At 31.0% G+C, this 18,112-nt stretch overlaps 2 protein-coding genes across 2 annotated transcripts; both read left to right on the forward strand.

Annotated features, from left to right (window-relative positions):
- Positions 1-7,412: 7,412 nt before the first annotated feature.
- LOC108336557 (uncharacterized) lies at positions 7,413-16,982 on the forward strand (the record flags this gene model as incomplete). Its single annotated transcript, XM_017573031.2, has 10 exons — positions 7,413-7,585; positions 13,845-13,980; positions 14,056-14,307; positions 15,603-15,774; positions 15,919-15,980; positions 16,049-16,212; positions 16,317-16,414; positions 16,570-16,628; positions 16,736-16,870; positions 16,953-16,982. Coding segments are annotated over exons 1-10 (1,281 nt in total), but the record flags the coding sequence as incomplete, so codon positions are not given.
- Positions 16,943-17,403, forward strand: LOC128197929 (uncharacterized). Its single transcript, XM_052880796.1, has 2 exons — positions 16,943-17,091; positions 17,180-17,403. The coding sequence occupies exons 1-2, from the start codon at positions 16,983-16,985 to the stop codon at positions 17,395-17,397; spliced, it is 327 nt and encodes a 108-aa protein (XP_052736756.1). The 5' UTR covers positions 16,943-16,982; the 3' UTR covers positions 17,398-17,403.
- The last annotated feature ends 709 nt before the right edge of the window (positions 17,404-18,112 follow it).

The following is an 18,112-nucleotide window of genomic DNA, read 5'->3' on the forward strand; positions in this document are numbered from 1 at the left end:
GTGTAATTAAATAAGATAAAAAAGTAATAAAATAATTATAATTTTCAAAAATCATATATCACTATGAACTATGAACTTTGAGAATGAAAATAATTATTTTTTATAGTAAATATCATTTTAATCTTCCTTAAAAAGTATCTCTCTTATATTTATTTTTTATTGTGTATTTACCTTTTAATATCGGGATTGACTAAAGTATTTGAAAAAAGAAGTAAAAATTTAGCAAAAAAAAATATCTATCACATTAAAAATAAAATATCGTTTTAACCATATATGTCAGTGTTAGATAGTTATAATGAATTTGGAAAGTTGACGGGAGATAGCGGTAGCAGTTAGTAGTATTAATGCATAAAGGTTTGTACAACAAAACAATGAAAGGTCGGACTCACCTTTTGTAAAACATCCTTCCATTAATTGAGGGTAGGTACGTATGATGATATTTTGTGGATTGGTTTAGACCAAAAATTGTATATACATCTTTCACTTGTATAACAATAAATAAATAAAACAATGATGTGTATTTTACGTGATAATGAGTTAAATTTTTAATACGTTCATGATATAAAATTAAAACTTATACTATTTTTAAGTGGATATTTTAAAAGCCAATACATTCTAAGTATATGATAAATTGATTGTGTAAATATTTTTCACGTTAGATTAATTTATTCTAATTAGAACTAAAGAAGAAAAGGTTACATTTGTTAATATCTTTTTTTTTTCAGCCTCTATAGGTAGACTTTTCCAACTCATCGATGTCGACATAGATATTTTGTTTTATTAAGTAGAGGTTGACATACATCTTTTTTTTGAGAAAATATGATCATAATAAATAAAAATAAAAGTTTAAATAAGTTATAAATATCTAATATATTAAAGTGTTCATGTCATTGATTTTGTAAATCTTTTATATTTTTGTTCAAAATATTTTTGTCTATTTTTTCAAATAAAGTGACGTATTACATTATATAATATTTTTCTTATGTATTTGTTCGTTATTTTTTTAATATTTAGTTTAAGAAAAAAAATGACATTTTTGTAACGTTTATATTGGATTTTAATTATGATTTTTACTAAGTTTGTAGTGTAGTGTTTGAATAATATCTCAACTCGTTTTTTTATGTAACATTACTATTTCTTATCAGTGTTTTTGTTTTTCATGGCTATAAGCGCTGAATTAATAAGATTGTAGGGGTGATATCCTTCCTTTGATGCTTGGCTCTAGAGAGGGAAGAACCCGGATAAGACTTCAAAGTGAAAGGTCAGTGTAATTTTTCTAGTCCTCCATGCAATTAATATATTTAGCGTTGAACACCAACTCTTTTTCGCTAAGCGCTAGCATTACATAGGTCAAACCTGGAAACTCAACATCCAATGCTAAGTGGCAGAATCCCAGCATCAAAGACAATTATGTTCAGAAAAATGTAGCATTGAGTGGCTTAAACGCTTAGCGACACATATGTTGATGTGGCAATATCTTCATTTTCTTCCATCTTCCATTTTGTAAGCTTGAGCTCTTCATGACAACAAAAAGTTAAACCCATTTTGTTGGAGTAGATGTAACCACTAAACTCTTGTGTGTTTTGCAAATGTTTTATGTGGTCATTCATAGCTTAATGCTTTGTTCATTGGGTATTGGAAAATATCTTTTGAAACTTATACTTGAAACAAGATACCTAATGGAGTTTGTATCTAAGGATGGAACTTAACCCATTAGTTTTCTTAAATCCTAGTTCATAAAATGGGCTTGCTTATTCAAGGGATTGACTTATAATAAGGAAACATAATCTCGTTCTACTAAGGAATAAGGGTTTGAATAGACTTGCGGGTCGACATTAGGATATTAATGGCAAGGATGTGAGTTTTTATATCCATGGAAAACTATATTCAATCTTATCAGTTTACTACTTGAACGATTTGATACACTTACCAAAAAGTTAACACTCATGCTCTAATTTACCATGTTGTTAAACTTGTATGAGCAAACTCATTTCTTTGAAAACTTAGAAAAAAAAAACATAAAAAAATATATTACTCCTCTTTGTAGTGACAATACGTGCTTCCTACCAAGGTAAAAATTAAAAATAATATCAACAAGGATCACAACAAAAAGTAAAAGACTTTGAAAATTTATCTTATGAAACCATTATTTTCACATGCATGAGGATATTTGTGTGAGTGCAAGCTAACACCTAATGAACATGTTGATTTCACCACTTTCAGTTAGCATGTATGAGTCATAACTCCTACAATTAGGTGTCCTCTTCAACTTTCAATATACACCATAACATTATCATCACATTTAATAACATGTTCCCTTTTCTATACCACTACTTACTTTGGCTTTTGTTTCTCGTCATACAAAATAATTTTAGTTTATAATATCACCTTAAAGAAATGTGTTTTGTATTTTAATTATAATTATAAAAACGTGTTGGAGTTTTAACATATCATTGTTGTTGTAAATTCCTCAACCAACATGTTATCATGTGTTAAGAAAATTTAATCAATACACTGTTAACATGTTGGCAACATGTCAATAATAACAATAATGATCATGTCACTCATTAATGGAAAGATCAAATGGAAAAGATCTTGGACAAAGAATTTTAAAATTTAATACATAATTGCATGAAAAAATTTAATGGATACTCAATTTTTTTAAGAAATTAAAATTTACTTAGGTTAGAAAAAACTTAAGAATTATTTGGATGATTTCGTGGATAGAAAAGGTCATTTGCAAAAAAGCAAAGTATGTAATAAGTGGTGTTTCTGATAAAATATGTGCTAACTTAAGATTGCTAACTCAATATTGTTATTAGCTACTGAATCAATTTTACATTTTTGTTCACAAAGATTAAACTAAAATTTGTATGTTACTATCAGTTTGCTTTAACCAATTTTAAGAAAAAAAATTAAAATACTAACTTATATATTATTATTTGATGCATTCATAATGATTATTTTAAAATAACTATTTATTATATGATACAATTAGACTATTAGTTTTTTTAATATGATAAAATTATTAATATCTTTTAAAATAATTTTAAATAAAATAGATAAATAAATTATTGATTATAAAATTAATGAAAAATAGTTAATAAATATTTTTTATTTTAAAAATTATATATATATATATATATATATATATATATTAAACGATTTTTTATGTTTTAAAACCTTTAATATATGTTAAATGATAATAAAATATTATATATTTCTGTGATAGATTTTAATTGTCAAAATATGATAAAATATTATACAATAAGAGTAAAATTTGGACGGTTTTTAATTATTAGTAAATTTTTTCTAAAATAATATCAACATTTAAATTTTTGTTGTCACAAATACTTTTTAACATATAATTTTGATAATTATTTTAATTGTCAGAAATTTTATTTTCGATTATTTTTAACTGTTAAAATCTACAATTTTAACTTTTACAAATGTACACTTTTGTTACTGAATTATTATACAAGTTCTTGTTTAGTTGAAAACATCATTTTGTGGTTCACATAACTTCCTTGTCTATCTTTGTTCTTCTCTCATTTTGAATTATTTAAGAAAATAATCTAGATTTTTCAAATCTTTTTAAGAAAATAATCTAGATTTTTCAAAGCTTATTAAGATTGAACATTATGCTTTAGCATGTGAAATTCAATAGCTCATTTATATTTTACAATATTTTCATATTTTCTTAGTTCAACCTTGGGACAAACAATTCATCATTCAAATTGTTTCAAATCAAGTTTTTTTCATGAAAAATAACTAAGTATATCAATATTGATTATCATATATTTTTAACAAGGTCAATGCTTATTTACTGAAGCTTCTTCCAGTATCATACTTCATGCAATTAATTGATACGTATACATTTTCTACTCAAGGAGACTCTTGAGAGAGATTTGTTTGTTTGTTTCTATTTTAACTTTTTTTTATTGTATTTTTCATATTTACTATACTGAATCAAACTTTTAATCATTAATACAACATATTATTGTTGATCCATGTTACTAGTGCAGAATTGGCCTTTAACGTCTCCCTATAGATGTCCGTCTACAAAAACACCAACGTAAATAATTAACCGGTGACATATCCGTAAATAAGTGGAACTGTAGACGTCCGTTGTGGAGGGGGACGGACGTCTATAATAGTATAGACGTCGGGGCCCCTCCAACGGACGTTTAAGAGGCTGGACCAATTACCTCTTCAACTTCCCTGTCAGCCCCTTAAACATCCGTTGTGGAGGAGACCGGACGTCTATCATATTATAGACGTACAGCCCCCCACAACGGACGTTTAAGGGGCTGACAGGGTAGTTGAAGAGTTAATTGTTCTAGCCCTTTAAACGTCCGTTGTGGAGGGGGGCAGACGTCTATAATATTATAGACGTCCGGCCCCCTCCACAACGAACGTTTAGGTTGCTGATAGGGTAGTTGAAGAGTTTATTTTGTCCGGGGCCCCGCCAACGGACGTCTAAAACCCCCCGCGAATATCAATTTTTAAATCCAAAACACGTCATATTAGTGATGGCCCTGACGTCTATAGTATTATAAACGTTGGGGCCCCCAAGTACCGGACGTCTAATGATATTTATACTAAAACGCGAACCCGCGAGAAGTTACGCTCACCGTTCATTGTCTTCCCCGCGAGTTCTCTCTGCGGCATTGCATTTCCAGTTGCGTTTTCTCTCTTTTGGACCGTTTAAATTTACTTTTAATCAGATTAAATTACTCTGTGATGAAATATCTTTGATTTGAACCGATTAAAAATTGTTTTCGGTGCGTTTTGGAGCAGTTTCTTGCGTGTTCTTGGGCGGCATTTTTGACTGTTTTTGGCCTACGTTTTAGGTCGTGCCCTCCTCGATTTCCCTCTGTTTCATTTGGAATCTGCTTTTCAGGTTAGCTTCTTCGTTGATAAGGTTTTTTGTATGCATGTTATTGGATTTTGTGTATGCATGTTTTTGACTTTAAGGTCTGCATGTGTTATTGGCTTTTGAATATGCATGTATTAGTTGTGTTATTATAATTGTCATGTTAGAATATAAGTATCAAATCATTTAGTGACACTTAGTTCTCATTTGAAATTTAACACAAACGATTAATCTTTTAATCGTTTGTGTTAAATTTTGAATTGTCCGATTGGACAGCTTGAGAAAATTAATTTTCATAATTTGCAATAACATGTAAGTTGGAGTTTATGGATAAGATTGATAAATTTTCGGTTCAGTATTTGTGTTGTTCTCTGGATGCATATTTGATTGTGGTCATCGTTGACTACTCTCATTTCGTGTATTTCGGAGACCAATGCGAAATGCTGCCGAAATCTTATCAATTTTATGATGTAGACTTCTTTGCACGTGTCTTAGCAAATTATGAAAATTATTTTTTTTGAATGGGTAGGGCCTAACCTTGTGAGAGTTAAAAAACTTATAATGATGATTTTACGAACATAGTATGGATCGAAGCTGGATGAATGAACGTCGCATCAGTGAAGAATATGATAAGGGTGTTTCGAAGTTCTTGCAATACGTTGAACAAAATGTGAAGTCTGTGAACGGGACATATTTTTGTCCTTATGTTCGTTGTCTTAATCAAATACGGCAAGACTTAGGCAATGTGTGTGACCATCTATTCATGTTCGGCATAATGAGGACTTATACCGTTTGGACTTGGCATGGAGAAGTATTGGACCAGCCTACCACGTCACGAGGAATAGATTATGTGGAAGAATGGATGAGTGACCATTTAGAGGACATGATACGTGATGTCGGTGAAGATAATTTTGGAAGAGCTAATTTGTATGATTCTCTTATTAATGATTCAAAGCAACTGTTGTTCCCAGGATGTTCGAACTTTACACGTCTGTCTGCAACTTTAAAGTTGTTTAGTTTAAAATCAAGGAATGGATGGACCGATAAAAGTTTCACCGAGTTATTGGAGTCGTTGAAGGAGATGCTTCCAGAAAATAATACTCTACCTATTCGTAATTACGAGACATTTTTTTGTATGTCCAATGGGTCTTGAATATCAAAAGATACATGTTTGTCCTAATGATTGTGTTTTGTACACAAAGGAGTTTGCTTCGCTAAAGTATTGTCCAACATGTGGTTTATCCCGCTTTAAAAAGAAATCTGACAGAATCACTGCTAATGAAGGTAATGATGGTGCACCTGCTAAGGTGATGTGGTATTTACCTATAATACCTAGGTTCAAACGTATGTTCTCTGTTAAAGAAGATGCAAAGAACCTTAAATGGCACTTTGACGAAAGAAAGTGCGATAATCTTCTTCGACACCCTGCTGATTCACCACAATGGAAAAAGATTGATAACAAATTTCCAGAATTTGGTGCAGATCCAAGAAACTTAAGACTTGCACTTGCAACTGATGGTATGAATCCTTATGGAAACTTAAGTAACAAACACAGTTCATGGCCAGTTATGTTGATGATTTACAATCTTTCTCCTTTGTTGTGCATGAAGAGAAAATATGTGATGTTGTCCATGATGATATGGAGTCCTAGACAACCTGGAAATGACATTGATGTTTACTTAAAACCTTTAATTGATGATTTGAAATTGTTGTGGAAAGAAGGGGTCGACGTGTTTGATTCACAAGTTGAGGAACAGTTCCGTTTGCGTGCAATGTTGTTTTGCACTATAAATGATTTCCCAACGTATGAAAACTTGAGCGGTTATAGTGTTAAAGGTCATTTTGCATGTCCCATATGTGAAGAAAACACTAGTTACCTTCAATTGAAGCATGGTCAGAAGACGGTATATACAAGACATCGAAAATCCCTTCCTCGTAATCATCCTTATCGTAGATTGAAAAAAACATTTAATGGAAGTGTTGAGGATGAGGTTGTGTGCACACCCCGGAATGGTGAAAAGGTGTACAACGAAGTCAAAAACATTGACATTGTGTTTGGAATAATACAAGAAATATGGGAAGTTGATTACGTCACTTTTAGAGTCCTAGTTTTCAAGTGTAAATGGGTTGATATAAATTCTAGTGTCATGACAGATGACTTTGGTTTCACATTGGTAGACTTGAACAAGATGAATTACACTGATGAACCATTTATCATGGCTAGTCAAGCACGACAAATATTCTACGTAAATGATCCAGCGAATAAAAAATGGTCAGTGGTTTTAGAAGGAAAAAACATGCATAGACATGATGATGACGATTCTCTTGATATACTTAAGACAACATCTGTTGCATCTAGACCCATTGAAGACCCAGTTGATGACGTTGCCGATGTCATCCAGGCAATTCGTAGTGATCACAATGAAGGGATTTGGGACAAAACAATATCTTAATAGGTTGTGATATTTTTTTAATTGACTTTATATGTATGTTCATCATAATTGAATTATTACTAACCTTGTATAATTTTTTAGGTATGTCGGCCTCAGACTCAGGATCGGGACAGACCAAACGTGGTCGAGGCGTCACACGATTGACAGATGTGACATCCGGATGCGTGGATAGGCAGAGGAGACATGTTGACATCGACCCCAGATCAGATCATCCATCAGGGCCAAATGTTGATAGGCTTAGGAGTTATCTGGGTAAGTTAGCAAAAATCCATGTCTCTATCCTTCATGCAACTTGGGATGACGTCCCAGAGGTCGACAAGAACCTCTTATGGCAAGATATTCAGGTATGTTTATACGTCATGCAATTTGTGATATACTTATATCTTTCATGTTTTCTTATCAATAACATGTTTTATGTTTTAAACAGCAACATTATGATATTCCAAACACAATACAAATTAGAAAGAAAGTGTTATTGCATATAGCGATAAGATGGAGGGATTTCAAGACAAGGCTGACACGACTATATGTCTTTGGAGACAGGCAACATAAAAATCCATGTCAGCAATATACCTTCACAGAGGAGGACTAGATACAGTTTTGTGCATCTAGAGAGTCTGACGAATGGAAGGTATGTTTCTTAACATCTAAAAAGTCTTTCATTGAGTTTTTATGATTTTACACTTATTTATATACATGGTTTCACAGGGTAAAAGGTTAGCCGCCCAAGAAAGACAAAGGCTAAACAATGCACCACACTTGTTATCACGAGGTGGTTATGCAAAACTGGAAAAGAAAATTAGAAAGTCTAGAGCGGATGCCTTGGGACTTGAGTCGCCAAACCTAGCACCTGCACCTGCACCTGCAAGGTACGAGCTGTGGAAGGCTACTCGGACTAAATCTGATGGGAACATGACATCTTCCTCAGCTGCCTTGATCTCACAAAGAATTGTAAGTTCAAATTCTAATCAGTTGTTTGATTGTGTATCTATCACAGCATGTCTTCTAAGTAACTTGGTTTTTTTATGTGCAGGATGAGTTGGTTGAGCAGTAGACTCAGGGCACATTTGCTGGCCAAGGTAGGGACAACATTCTAACAATGGTCATTGGAAGGCCCGAGCACCCAGGACGTGTACGTGGAGTTCCTGGGGCGATTGGTCTTCGTGACTACTTTGGCCCTACACAGAAAACCCCAACATCAATGAGTCAGGAGACACTGAGGCAGATGGATCTTCAGTGGGAGGAAAGACTCAACCAAAGCATGAGATCAATGGAGCAACGATTCATGGAGCAGCTACAAGAACAAAAAGAAATACAAAGAGCGCTTGAAGAGAAGTTGCATTCCATGACGCAAGGCAACATGAGGACCGCTGAAACTCCCACACCACCTTGTGTCAGCACTAGAGGATCATGCTCTGTTGTAGAACCTACTCAGTATAGCGGTCAATATGAGTTGTTGATTGATGAGGATCCCCCACGCATTGTGGCTGTCGGACGAGTGCTTGAGGGAGGGCAGACTATTCATGGTGTTCCCATATTACCCCACCACGTGCGTGTGACGATTGACGAGGTTTGGGATCCCCAAGCTTAGGTGCCTGTACCCACTCCAGAAATTAACTTTGTGGGGGAGGCCATAGGATCATTTATAGCATGGCCTAGAGCATTGATCATGTCACACATCGCTACTCCACAGGTATAATGTCTTTTTTATTAGTATTTCTATGTTTATTCTTCAAATATTTGTTGATAACTCTTTGACGTAAATTCTTATCTTCAGTTCACACGTCCTCAGAAGCAGCCAATTCATGATACAGTCATACATGAAGATGATGACATGGCTGAAGCGGAGGATGTTCCTCTATCAAAGCTAATGACAAGATTACCCAGGTTGAAGAAAGCACCATTAGAACTATACTGGGATTTGAGAGTAATTGGTCTTCCCCCACATGTGCCAGTATATATCACATTGTCTGATGCATTGGAGGTGATTGGGGGAGACAGGATGTTGAATATTTCCATCATTCAACTGTGGTGCATGTAAGATAATAAATTTTGTCTTTCATATTACTTTTATTTAGATTCTTATAGTTTCTAACAACTTAACTTTGTTGTTTTAGGTACATGGACACAATCGTTGTAGACCAAGGTCGGTCTTCCATGTACGGATTTGTTGAACCTCAGACCATTCAACCGTCTGGTAACACACTTGAAAACAGACAACATTATTTGCAAACATGGATGGATGAGTCAAAAAGAGACGTATATCTTGTGTCATACATTGATGGGTAGGTGTTGTTATATGTAAAAGTTCATTATTATAGTTTCCTTAATTAGTTAAATAACTATTTGTCCTTTGTGATAGGTTGCACTGGCAGCTGATGGTCATCATTCCCAAATAATGTAAAATTATATGGTTTTGTTCATTGCATAGGAAGATGAAAAATGACTTGAGAACAATGCTTCAAGGGTAAGTGTTTCTCCAAAAATGACTTTGAATTTGATGTTCACCTTCAACTTTTATGATAAATATAGTCATATTAATTATACTTTGTGTTTTCAATCTGTACAGAGTTATTGGTAAATCTCGAGGTCAACTGGTTCAAATTTTGTATCCAAAGGTTGTAAGTCATTTATAGTTCTAATTCATTTTCTATGTTATTGAATGATCTAAATTCTTAACTATTTAGTTTGTCATTTTAGTGTAACCAGTAGTTAGATTCATGGGAATGTGGCTTCTATGTGATGTGTTGGATTAAGACCATCATTCGAGCTGTCATTACAGATGACTGGAATGAGGTAATGATGTTTACCTTGAATACATTACAAATCAAATTCATCTTCAAACATATATGAAACCATAATGAATCTTTCTTGAATTTTGCAGCGCTTCAAGAGTACATCTCCTATACCAGAGGACACAATTAGGCATATAAGGTAGGAGTGGACCGCTTATCTTCTACAAAGATGGAGTTAGGAATAGTTTTATTTGTTGTTGAACATTGCTTAGTTTTAGTTTAAGTTTAATCTTGATAGTTTTGGTAGTGGATTATTTTTTACATTAAGTAGAACTTTCTTTATATGAAACGCATATATATATTATATTATATTGTTCTGGGATAATTTTCTGCTTTTCAGGTGTAGTTTTATTGCAAAAATAAATTAATTTAAAAAAAAACGCCCAATAGACGTCTGTTAGTGCACTGTCGGACGTCTATAGACGTCTGGCAGTGCACAAACCGACTTCCAACCCCTATCCCTAGCATAAAACCATTCAGACATATGGCTGTCGGGAGATACACCTCGAACGTCTGTTCAGATGTCGGGGGAGGGGACATCGGACGTCTATGTGGACGTCCAAGAGTACACATCGAACGTCTACGTAAACGTCGGGGCTGACACATCGGACGTCTACATAGATGTCCGTTGTGGACCCCCCGACGTCTGAGTAACATCACTCACAAAGACGTCGAAGGTAGGTCGGACGTCAAAAAGCCAAAAGAACGGATGTCTAAAGCCCTTTCTGCACTAGTTTGTGAACATAAAGATATTTGTTGGCCATATTTTCACAATTTTTTAGACATAACTTTGCAAACCTTGAAAGAAACATATATGTTGGAGCTATAAGATACAAGATAAAAAAAAGACTAAATTTGCATTTGCGCTAATAAAAGAATGTTATACTTAATATATCTTCTAATAACTAGTCTTTTATTGTCTAAAAAAAGAATGTTATACTTAATATATCTTCTAACTAACTTGTCTTTTATTGTCTTAAATGTTCTTGTAGATAGTAGGACAACTTATGCATCTAAATATTTTTTTAAGAAAAAAATTATTCATTTTTATAAATTTGAAAAAGGAAATACATTTTAGTAAAAAAAAACATATTATCTCCCTATCTTAGTCTTGTCATACACTAATGATTTAACAAATGATATTTTTTAGTATGATTTTTTTTTCCACTTCTAATTTAGACACCTTCAACAAGAAATGTTGTGAGAAAAAGATTTATAATGTGTAATTGGTGTGACATTAAATTAGAGTGGACCATGATGGAAGAAGCAATAATAATGACATAGTGAAAGGAAATAGAGAGAATGGAAAAATTACAATAGTAGTATGGTAGAAGAGAGTTATTATTTTGTGTTGAAAATGTTGCTCACAAAGATAAAAATGTTTGCAACATTGTATATACTAAAATAAAAGGGTAAAACTGAAAAAGTGCATCTGTGATTTGTGTCCTAAATGCGATCAACAAACTACATTGGTTCCAGTAATAACTGATTTAAAATATACAATTGTTAAGATACAAGAAATATACAAAATTGTACAAGTAATAATTTTTTATGGTTTATTGAGTTTTCAATAAATTTATAGTTTTCAGTTAAATTTATATTATCTAATATTGTTATCAACAAAATGACATAGCTAGTATTGTAGAAGTTTCACATAATAATTAAAGATGAGTTGGTTTTATAAGGTTGAATTAGGTTTATCATTTTATTCTTTTAATAAATACAAATTTTTAACTAAAAAAATTATTTAAGAATAAAAAATTATACAAATTTTTTATCTTTATATTATTTTTAATAAAAGCGTTGTATAGTTTAATTTTTTTACTAAAGTAAAATATATAAAAAGTTGACACATATGCACTGTTTTCACTACTATATAAAGAGAATATAAGTTAATATTAAATTTATATTTTAGTATTTATTTAAAATATAATTATATAATAAATAGAATGTTGTGGTTAATATTAAATTGAAATTAATTATAAAAGTTATATATACACAATATTAATTTAATAATTTATTTCTTCATTAAATTTAAATTAGTAAAAATTAAATTTAAATACATTGAATGGAAAGTGAACTTCATCTAAATTTATAAAACTTTCCACATTGCCTTAAATGATCTGGGCATTACAAGTGTTCTCTGTCAAGGAAAGAGAAAGCCATCTTTTTTGTTCCTAAATAGATTGAAGTGCAATGTCTTATCAGACATTCAAGACCAAATAAAGAGTTAGAAAACGTTCTCCATCATCACCTAACACGGATTAAGAAAATATATTTTGGGAAATAGTTTTCGTTAGAGATTTTTTTCTGTTTTTAGAATAAAAAACTATTTTTAATTTTAATTGTAATTATTTTGATAGTTTATTTTTTGTTTCAACCATATAAGTATATCTTTTGTAGGTAAAAAACTGTTTTTTTCTAGATCCAGAGAAATTTAATTATTTAAAAATTATTACATTTTAATTATAATTAATTATTAAAATAATTTAATCTTTACAACTATCTTAAACACAAATTTAAGCTATTCCATTCCTCATTCTAATAGTAAATCATATATTGACAATAATAAAGTTCAAAAATAACATATAAAAATAGTTAAAAATTTCTCATTTATCTATCAAATAGTAGAATAAATGGTCTAATCAGGCTCTCAAATTGTTTTTCTTTATCATCCTGGCCCCTGCAACAAAGAAAAAAAATCAAATAAATTCCTGATTTTCATTTTATAATCCTGATCTGGATATTTAAGTAATAATATAACATATTTTTAACATAAATAAAAAAGATTAACTTTAATTATTTAAACCAAATCCTATTAAAAAATTAATTAACTTCTATTCAGTCTGAGATAACGTAAATTTTCGAAATTAAATTAATCATTTAGTCTTTAATACTCTTCGATAGAACTCTATACCTTTAGTTATTTGAACCGATCCCTTTTAAAAAAGTTATTGGACTTCTCTTCCTATATTAATGTAAAATTTCAAAATTTAAATTAACCATTTAATCATTAATGTTTTTCGATTCCAGTTATATTTTAACTTGGTATTTGAGTTTAAATATGTCAAAAATATATAAATAATTCAAATATTATCTTGTGTTTGACACCTCAAACAAATTTAACTTAATTAAATTAGAAAGAATATCTATTAATTTTTAAAATTTAAGAAGTAAAATATATTAAAATTTAAAACAATAACAAATTTCAATTTTACATTTAAGATATAAATTTAAAAACTAAAAACATATTTAATCTATTTTTTTTTATAAAAACTTAAATCCAAGTTTATAAATACTAGAATTTCCTATGGATAACACTTAATGGTTAGAAGAGTCTTGGCTGCAACATGAAATGCATCTCACCTCTTTCTCTTTCCTTCCTGTTATGTCTCTGTGCAATTCAAAGGTATTTCAACATCACATTCCCTTGCCTGTGGGTTTCAATATTAATTCATTGCAAAAAGATAAAGAAAAGAGAGTATTTTATGATCTTATGAACACTGCTTTAGCTTAAAAGTTTTGGGTTAGAAAAAGTTCATTCTCTTGTATTTCTTTAGTCAGTGTCTCTGTCATTATCTCTGTATTGAAAATATTCTTTACAAAAGGTTAAACAAGTGTGTCTCGTTATAATGAACTGATAGACAAGAATTTGTGTTTAACATGAGAAAAAGTATTAATGTGAAACGACTCAAACCGTTGATTTACTCTTGATTTCAGTGTGTCATCTCAAAATGCTATGATCCCTCCGAGAGGTTGGAACTCCTACGATGCATTTAGCTGGGTGATTTCCGAAGAAGAATTCTTACAGAATGCAAATATAGTTTCTCAGAAGTTACTTTGTCATGGATATGAGGTGTTGTATTGCACTCTCATACTCTGAATATGTTTAGTAATGAAAAAACTGTGTGTAACATTTCCTCTCATGCAGTATGCTGTTGTGGATTTCCTCTGGTACAGGAGTCTGAAGGGTGACAAAAATTCTATTGATTTTGATATGATTGATGAATGGGGAAGAATGCTCCCTGACACTGAAAGATGGCCTTCTTCGGGAGGAAGAAGAGGGTTCACTGATGTAGCTAACAAAGTGCATAATATGAGTTTGAAGTTTGGGATTCATCTTATGGCTGGAATCAGTACACAGGCATTCAATCATAACACGCCAATACTAGATACAACTACGGTATATTGCTTCTCCATCATCTTTTCATTCTTCTACTACATTCCAACTCCATGATATCTTATTTAAAACATAAACTTAATTCTACACTTGGATAAAAGATTATTGATTCTAGTTTGATAAATTTTTGTAATATTTAAACTAAGTATTTTTAATTACAATTTAACTAATTAATTATCTTTAGTTTTTATCCTCTATTAATATAATATTAAATTAACAAATATCTCACCCACTCCAAGTTGAAATAGAAAAACGTAAGTAGTTTGGTTTTTAATAAAAAAATGTCGATATTTAAGATTTTCTATGTAAAAAAGATTTTAATATAAATAGTTTTTTTTTAATCAAAGTGCATGTTTGAAAACTGATAATCTTAACGTAAATAAACAATTTTAAATATTTTTATTTTCAATCTAGGATATTAATGTCATAATAATAAGAGATCAAAAGGTGAATAATGAACTATAACAGTATGATGTTAGCATGATAAAATTTAAATTTGAATTTTTATGTCAAAATTCTATAAGGCTCTTATAAAAGAACATTTTGATTTTGATTCAAAATTCATATACTATCATCACTATATCTCTTTATAGGCTAAATTTATCAACAACTCTAACCCTATTGACTAAAAAACATGGCCTACTAATTACTCAATTACTTGTCACTGGATAGTCTTTATTTTCACTAATTTTGATCTCCAATCATAACTTAGGCTTATGATAATTCAACCCACTTAATCAAAAAATTAAAAAATCTAAAAGAAAATATGATGGGGTGAAACTTTTTTTTCCATGCAGATAACATTAGTGTTTCAATGTCATAGGTTTATTTATGTCCAAAACATAATCAATATTATTTAAAAAAATAAACTAAAATGACATCAATAAAGATATAAAGTACTAATAATAGGAAAAATATATTTTCGTAGATTATTTTATAAGATTTTGACACGATACTGATTCATTATTTATTTGTTACTGTATTGACATACTCTAAATCCAATAAAAAGATTACACATGTATTTTTATCAAAATATTCTCAAAAAATTATATTATTGCCCTTAATAATAATACATGCAAAATAGTATAGCCTTACATTTTTAATAAACGCTTTTTTTTTATTTTAATTAACACTTCTTTTAGTCATACAATTTTCGGTTTAACACGTATATCTATATAAACATTATAAAAATATATAAATTCATAAATATGACAATATAATTTAAAAATAAAATATTGGTGTATAATATACCGGTCAATTTTATTTGAACTTATTTTTCTGCTTTTGAACCTTACCAGGGACAACCTTACATGGAATCTGGTCGAGTGTGGTACGCGAAAGACATTGGAATCCCATCAAGGGCTTGTAGATGGATGAATAATGGTTTCATGGCTATAAACACAACAGGAGCTGGAAAAGCCTTCCTAAGATCAATTTATGAGTTATATGCTTCTTGGGGAGTTGATTTTGGTATTCAATCCACTATAATACATTCTTCTTATCATGTTTGTACTATCACAAATTATGCAACACATTCATTTCTTACAGTAGATCGTGCATTTTACTTTCAGCTTTGACACATTTATACGAATTTTCTGCTTTGATCTGTTACAGTGAAACTAGATTGTGTATTTGGTGAGGACCTGGATTTGGGTGAGATAACATATGTATCAGAGGTATACTGCAAAATTTTAAAAGCCAAGACGTGGAAAACATTTCCTCATTTAAGTTACATTGTATGCAGATTCTGAATGGCCTTAACAATTCCATTGCATTTTCTTTGTCTCCTGGAGTCAGTGCAACACCAGAAATGGCTAAGATGGTTAGTGGTCTAGTTAACATGTACCGTGTAACAAAAGATGACTGGGATAAATGGCCAGCAATCTTATCTCATTTTAATGTATCAAGGTATTTGATAAAATGCCATCCAATGTTTGACTTCAAAACATGTCAATTTCTCTTCAAAATATGTCAATCTTCGACATTTTTCATTCGTTTCATTTACCTTTCAGAGACTTTGCCGCATCTAATTTAACAGGAGCACAAGGTTTAAAGGGACAATCTTGGCCTGATTTGGACATGCTACCATTTGGATGGCTAACTGATCCAGGTTAGCCTAAATTCCCTTGCATTTCTACTTTTTCCTTGATTCATTAGGATCAATGCATAATAATTTTCTAATTTACATTCAGTGAGTTTTTTTGTTAGATGTTTAAGAATATAAAGTACAAAAACTTCTTTTTTTTCTGTTTTGTTTTTCCATAGACGCTCATGAAGGTCCACACAGGTTTACTAACCTTACTCAAGATGAGCAAAGAACTCAGGTACATATGGAAAAGCACACAGCATAATTGAATTACTGTATATTGGAGAGAGGACATATATTCATGTAAAGTAATGAATTCTAAGTGGTGTTATTCTCATCTCACAGATGACTTTGTGGTGTATGGCAAAGTCTCCCATTATGTATGGAGGGGATCTACGGAACATTGATCCACAGACCTATGATCTTATCACAAATCCTACCCTTCTGGAGATAAACTCTTTTAGCTCAAACAATCAGGAGGCACGTGAAAAATTTCTTGCTTTTTCTTTTGCAAATGTTTCTTAAATCTTACACTGGCACTGTTTCTGCTTTTTTTATGTAGTTTCCTCATATCACAACATTAGATGGTGCCATGACCGCAGGACACAATGTCGCAACAAAAGTACAGTCTACTTACTCCAATCTTGCAGCTGAAGGTTATCCTGATGGAGTTAGATCTTGGATTGCAACTGGAACAAACGGTTCGTCTTAACGTTAACTAAATTAAGAAACTACTAAAAGTTTTGTCCAACTAACATTAATTGTTGTTTTGGTTTTGGTTTCTTTCAGGGGATATCTATGTTGCTTTTTTCAATCTAAATGATGAGAAAACAACAATATCTGCAAACATAGTAGACCTGGCTATTGTGCAACCAGGTGGAAGCATGTTGAGACTTTGCGGGGGAATCGAAACTTGGAGTGAAACATATGTAACAACGAATGATGCATCATTATCAGCAGAAGTGGCAGGTCATGGAAGCGCATTGTTTGTCCTTCGTTGCTTTTAAAATTTGGCATCAAATCTTATTTCAATATTTATATTTTCATATTTCAACTTCAATCGATGCTTTTAATTTAGCAAATATTTTTTTCGACTATACTTCTATTAAAAACACAAATCAAATGTTTATATAATCTCATGTAAGAAATTCTCGACTTTGTGAGAAAATCGAACAAAGCTTGGAATTGAAAGATCAAAGAACCTATTGTTTTCTTCAAAAATGTGTTAAAATTGTTTTATATATATATATATATATATATATATATATGGGCTTTGGAAAATCCCCATAGGACTATTGGACTCACTTACTTGGCCCAACGGACAATTTCTTTTACTATCCCGTTATTTCTTCCTACAGCTCCATAAGTGTGAAAAAAATCCAAATTATCTATAGATCAGGATAAATTATATTACATAATCCGAAAATAAATTTCAAATATTATACAATCTGAATATATATTTTATATCATATAATATAAAATACTTTTCTAAATTACATAATCTAAAAATTATGTATTGTATAATATGAAACACGTTTCTGGATGACGTAATATAAAATTTAAAATATATTTTTGAAATAGAAAATGAATTTCAAATTATGTAATTTGTGACATATTTTCGAATTATATGTTTAAAATATTTTCTGAATTATACAATCTAAAACATGTGTCTAAATCCTACCATTTACAAATTTAAAACACAATTATTATTTGTTTATTCTG

The sequence above is a fragment of the Vigna angularis genome, chromosome 7 (genome assembly GCF_016808095.1).
Source record: "Vigna angularis cultivar LongXiaoDou No.4 chromosome 7, ASM1680809v1, whole genome shotgun sequence".
In the NCBI taxonomy this organism is placed as follows: domain Eukaryota; kingdom Viridiplantae; phylum Streptophyta; class Magnoliopsida; order Fabales; family Fabaceae; genus Vigna; species Vigna angularis.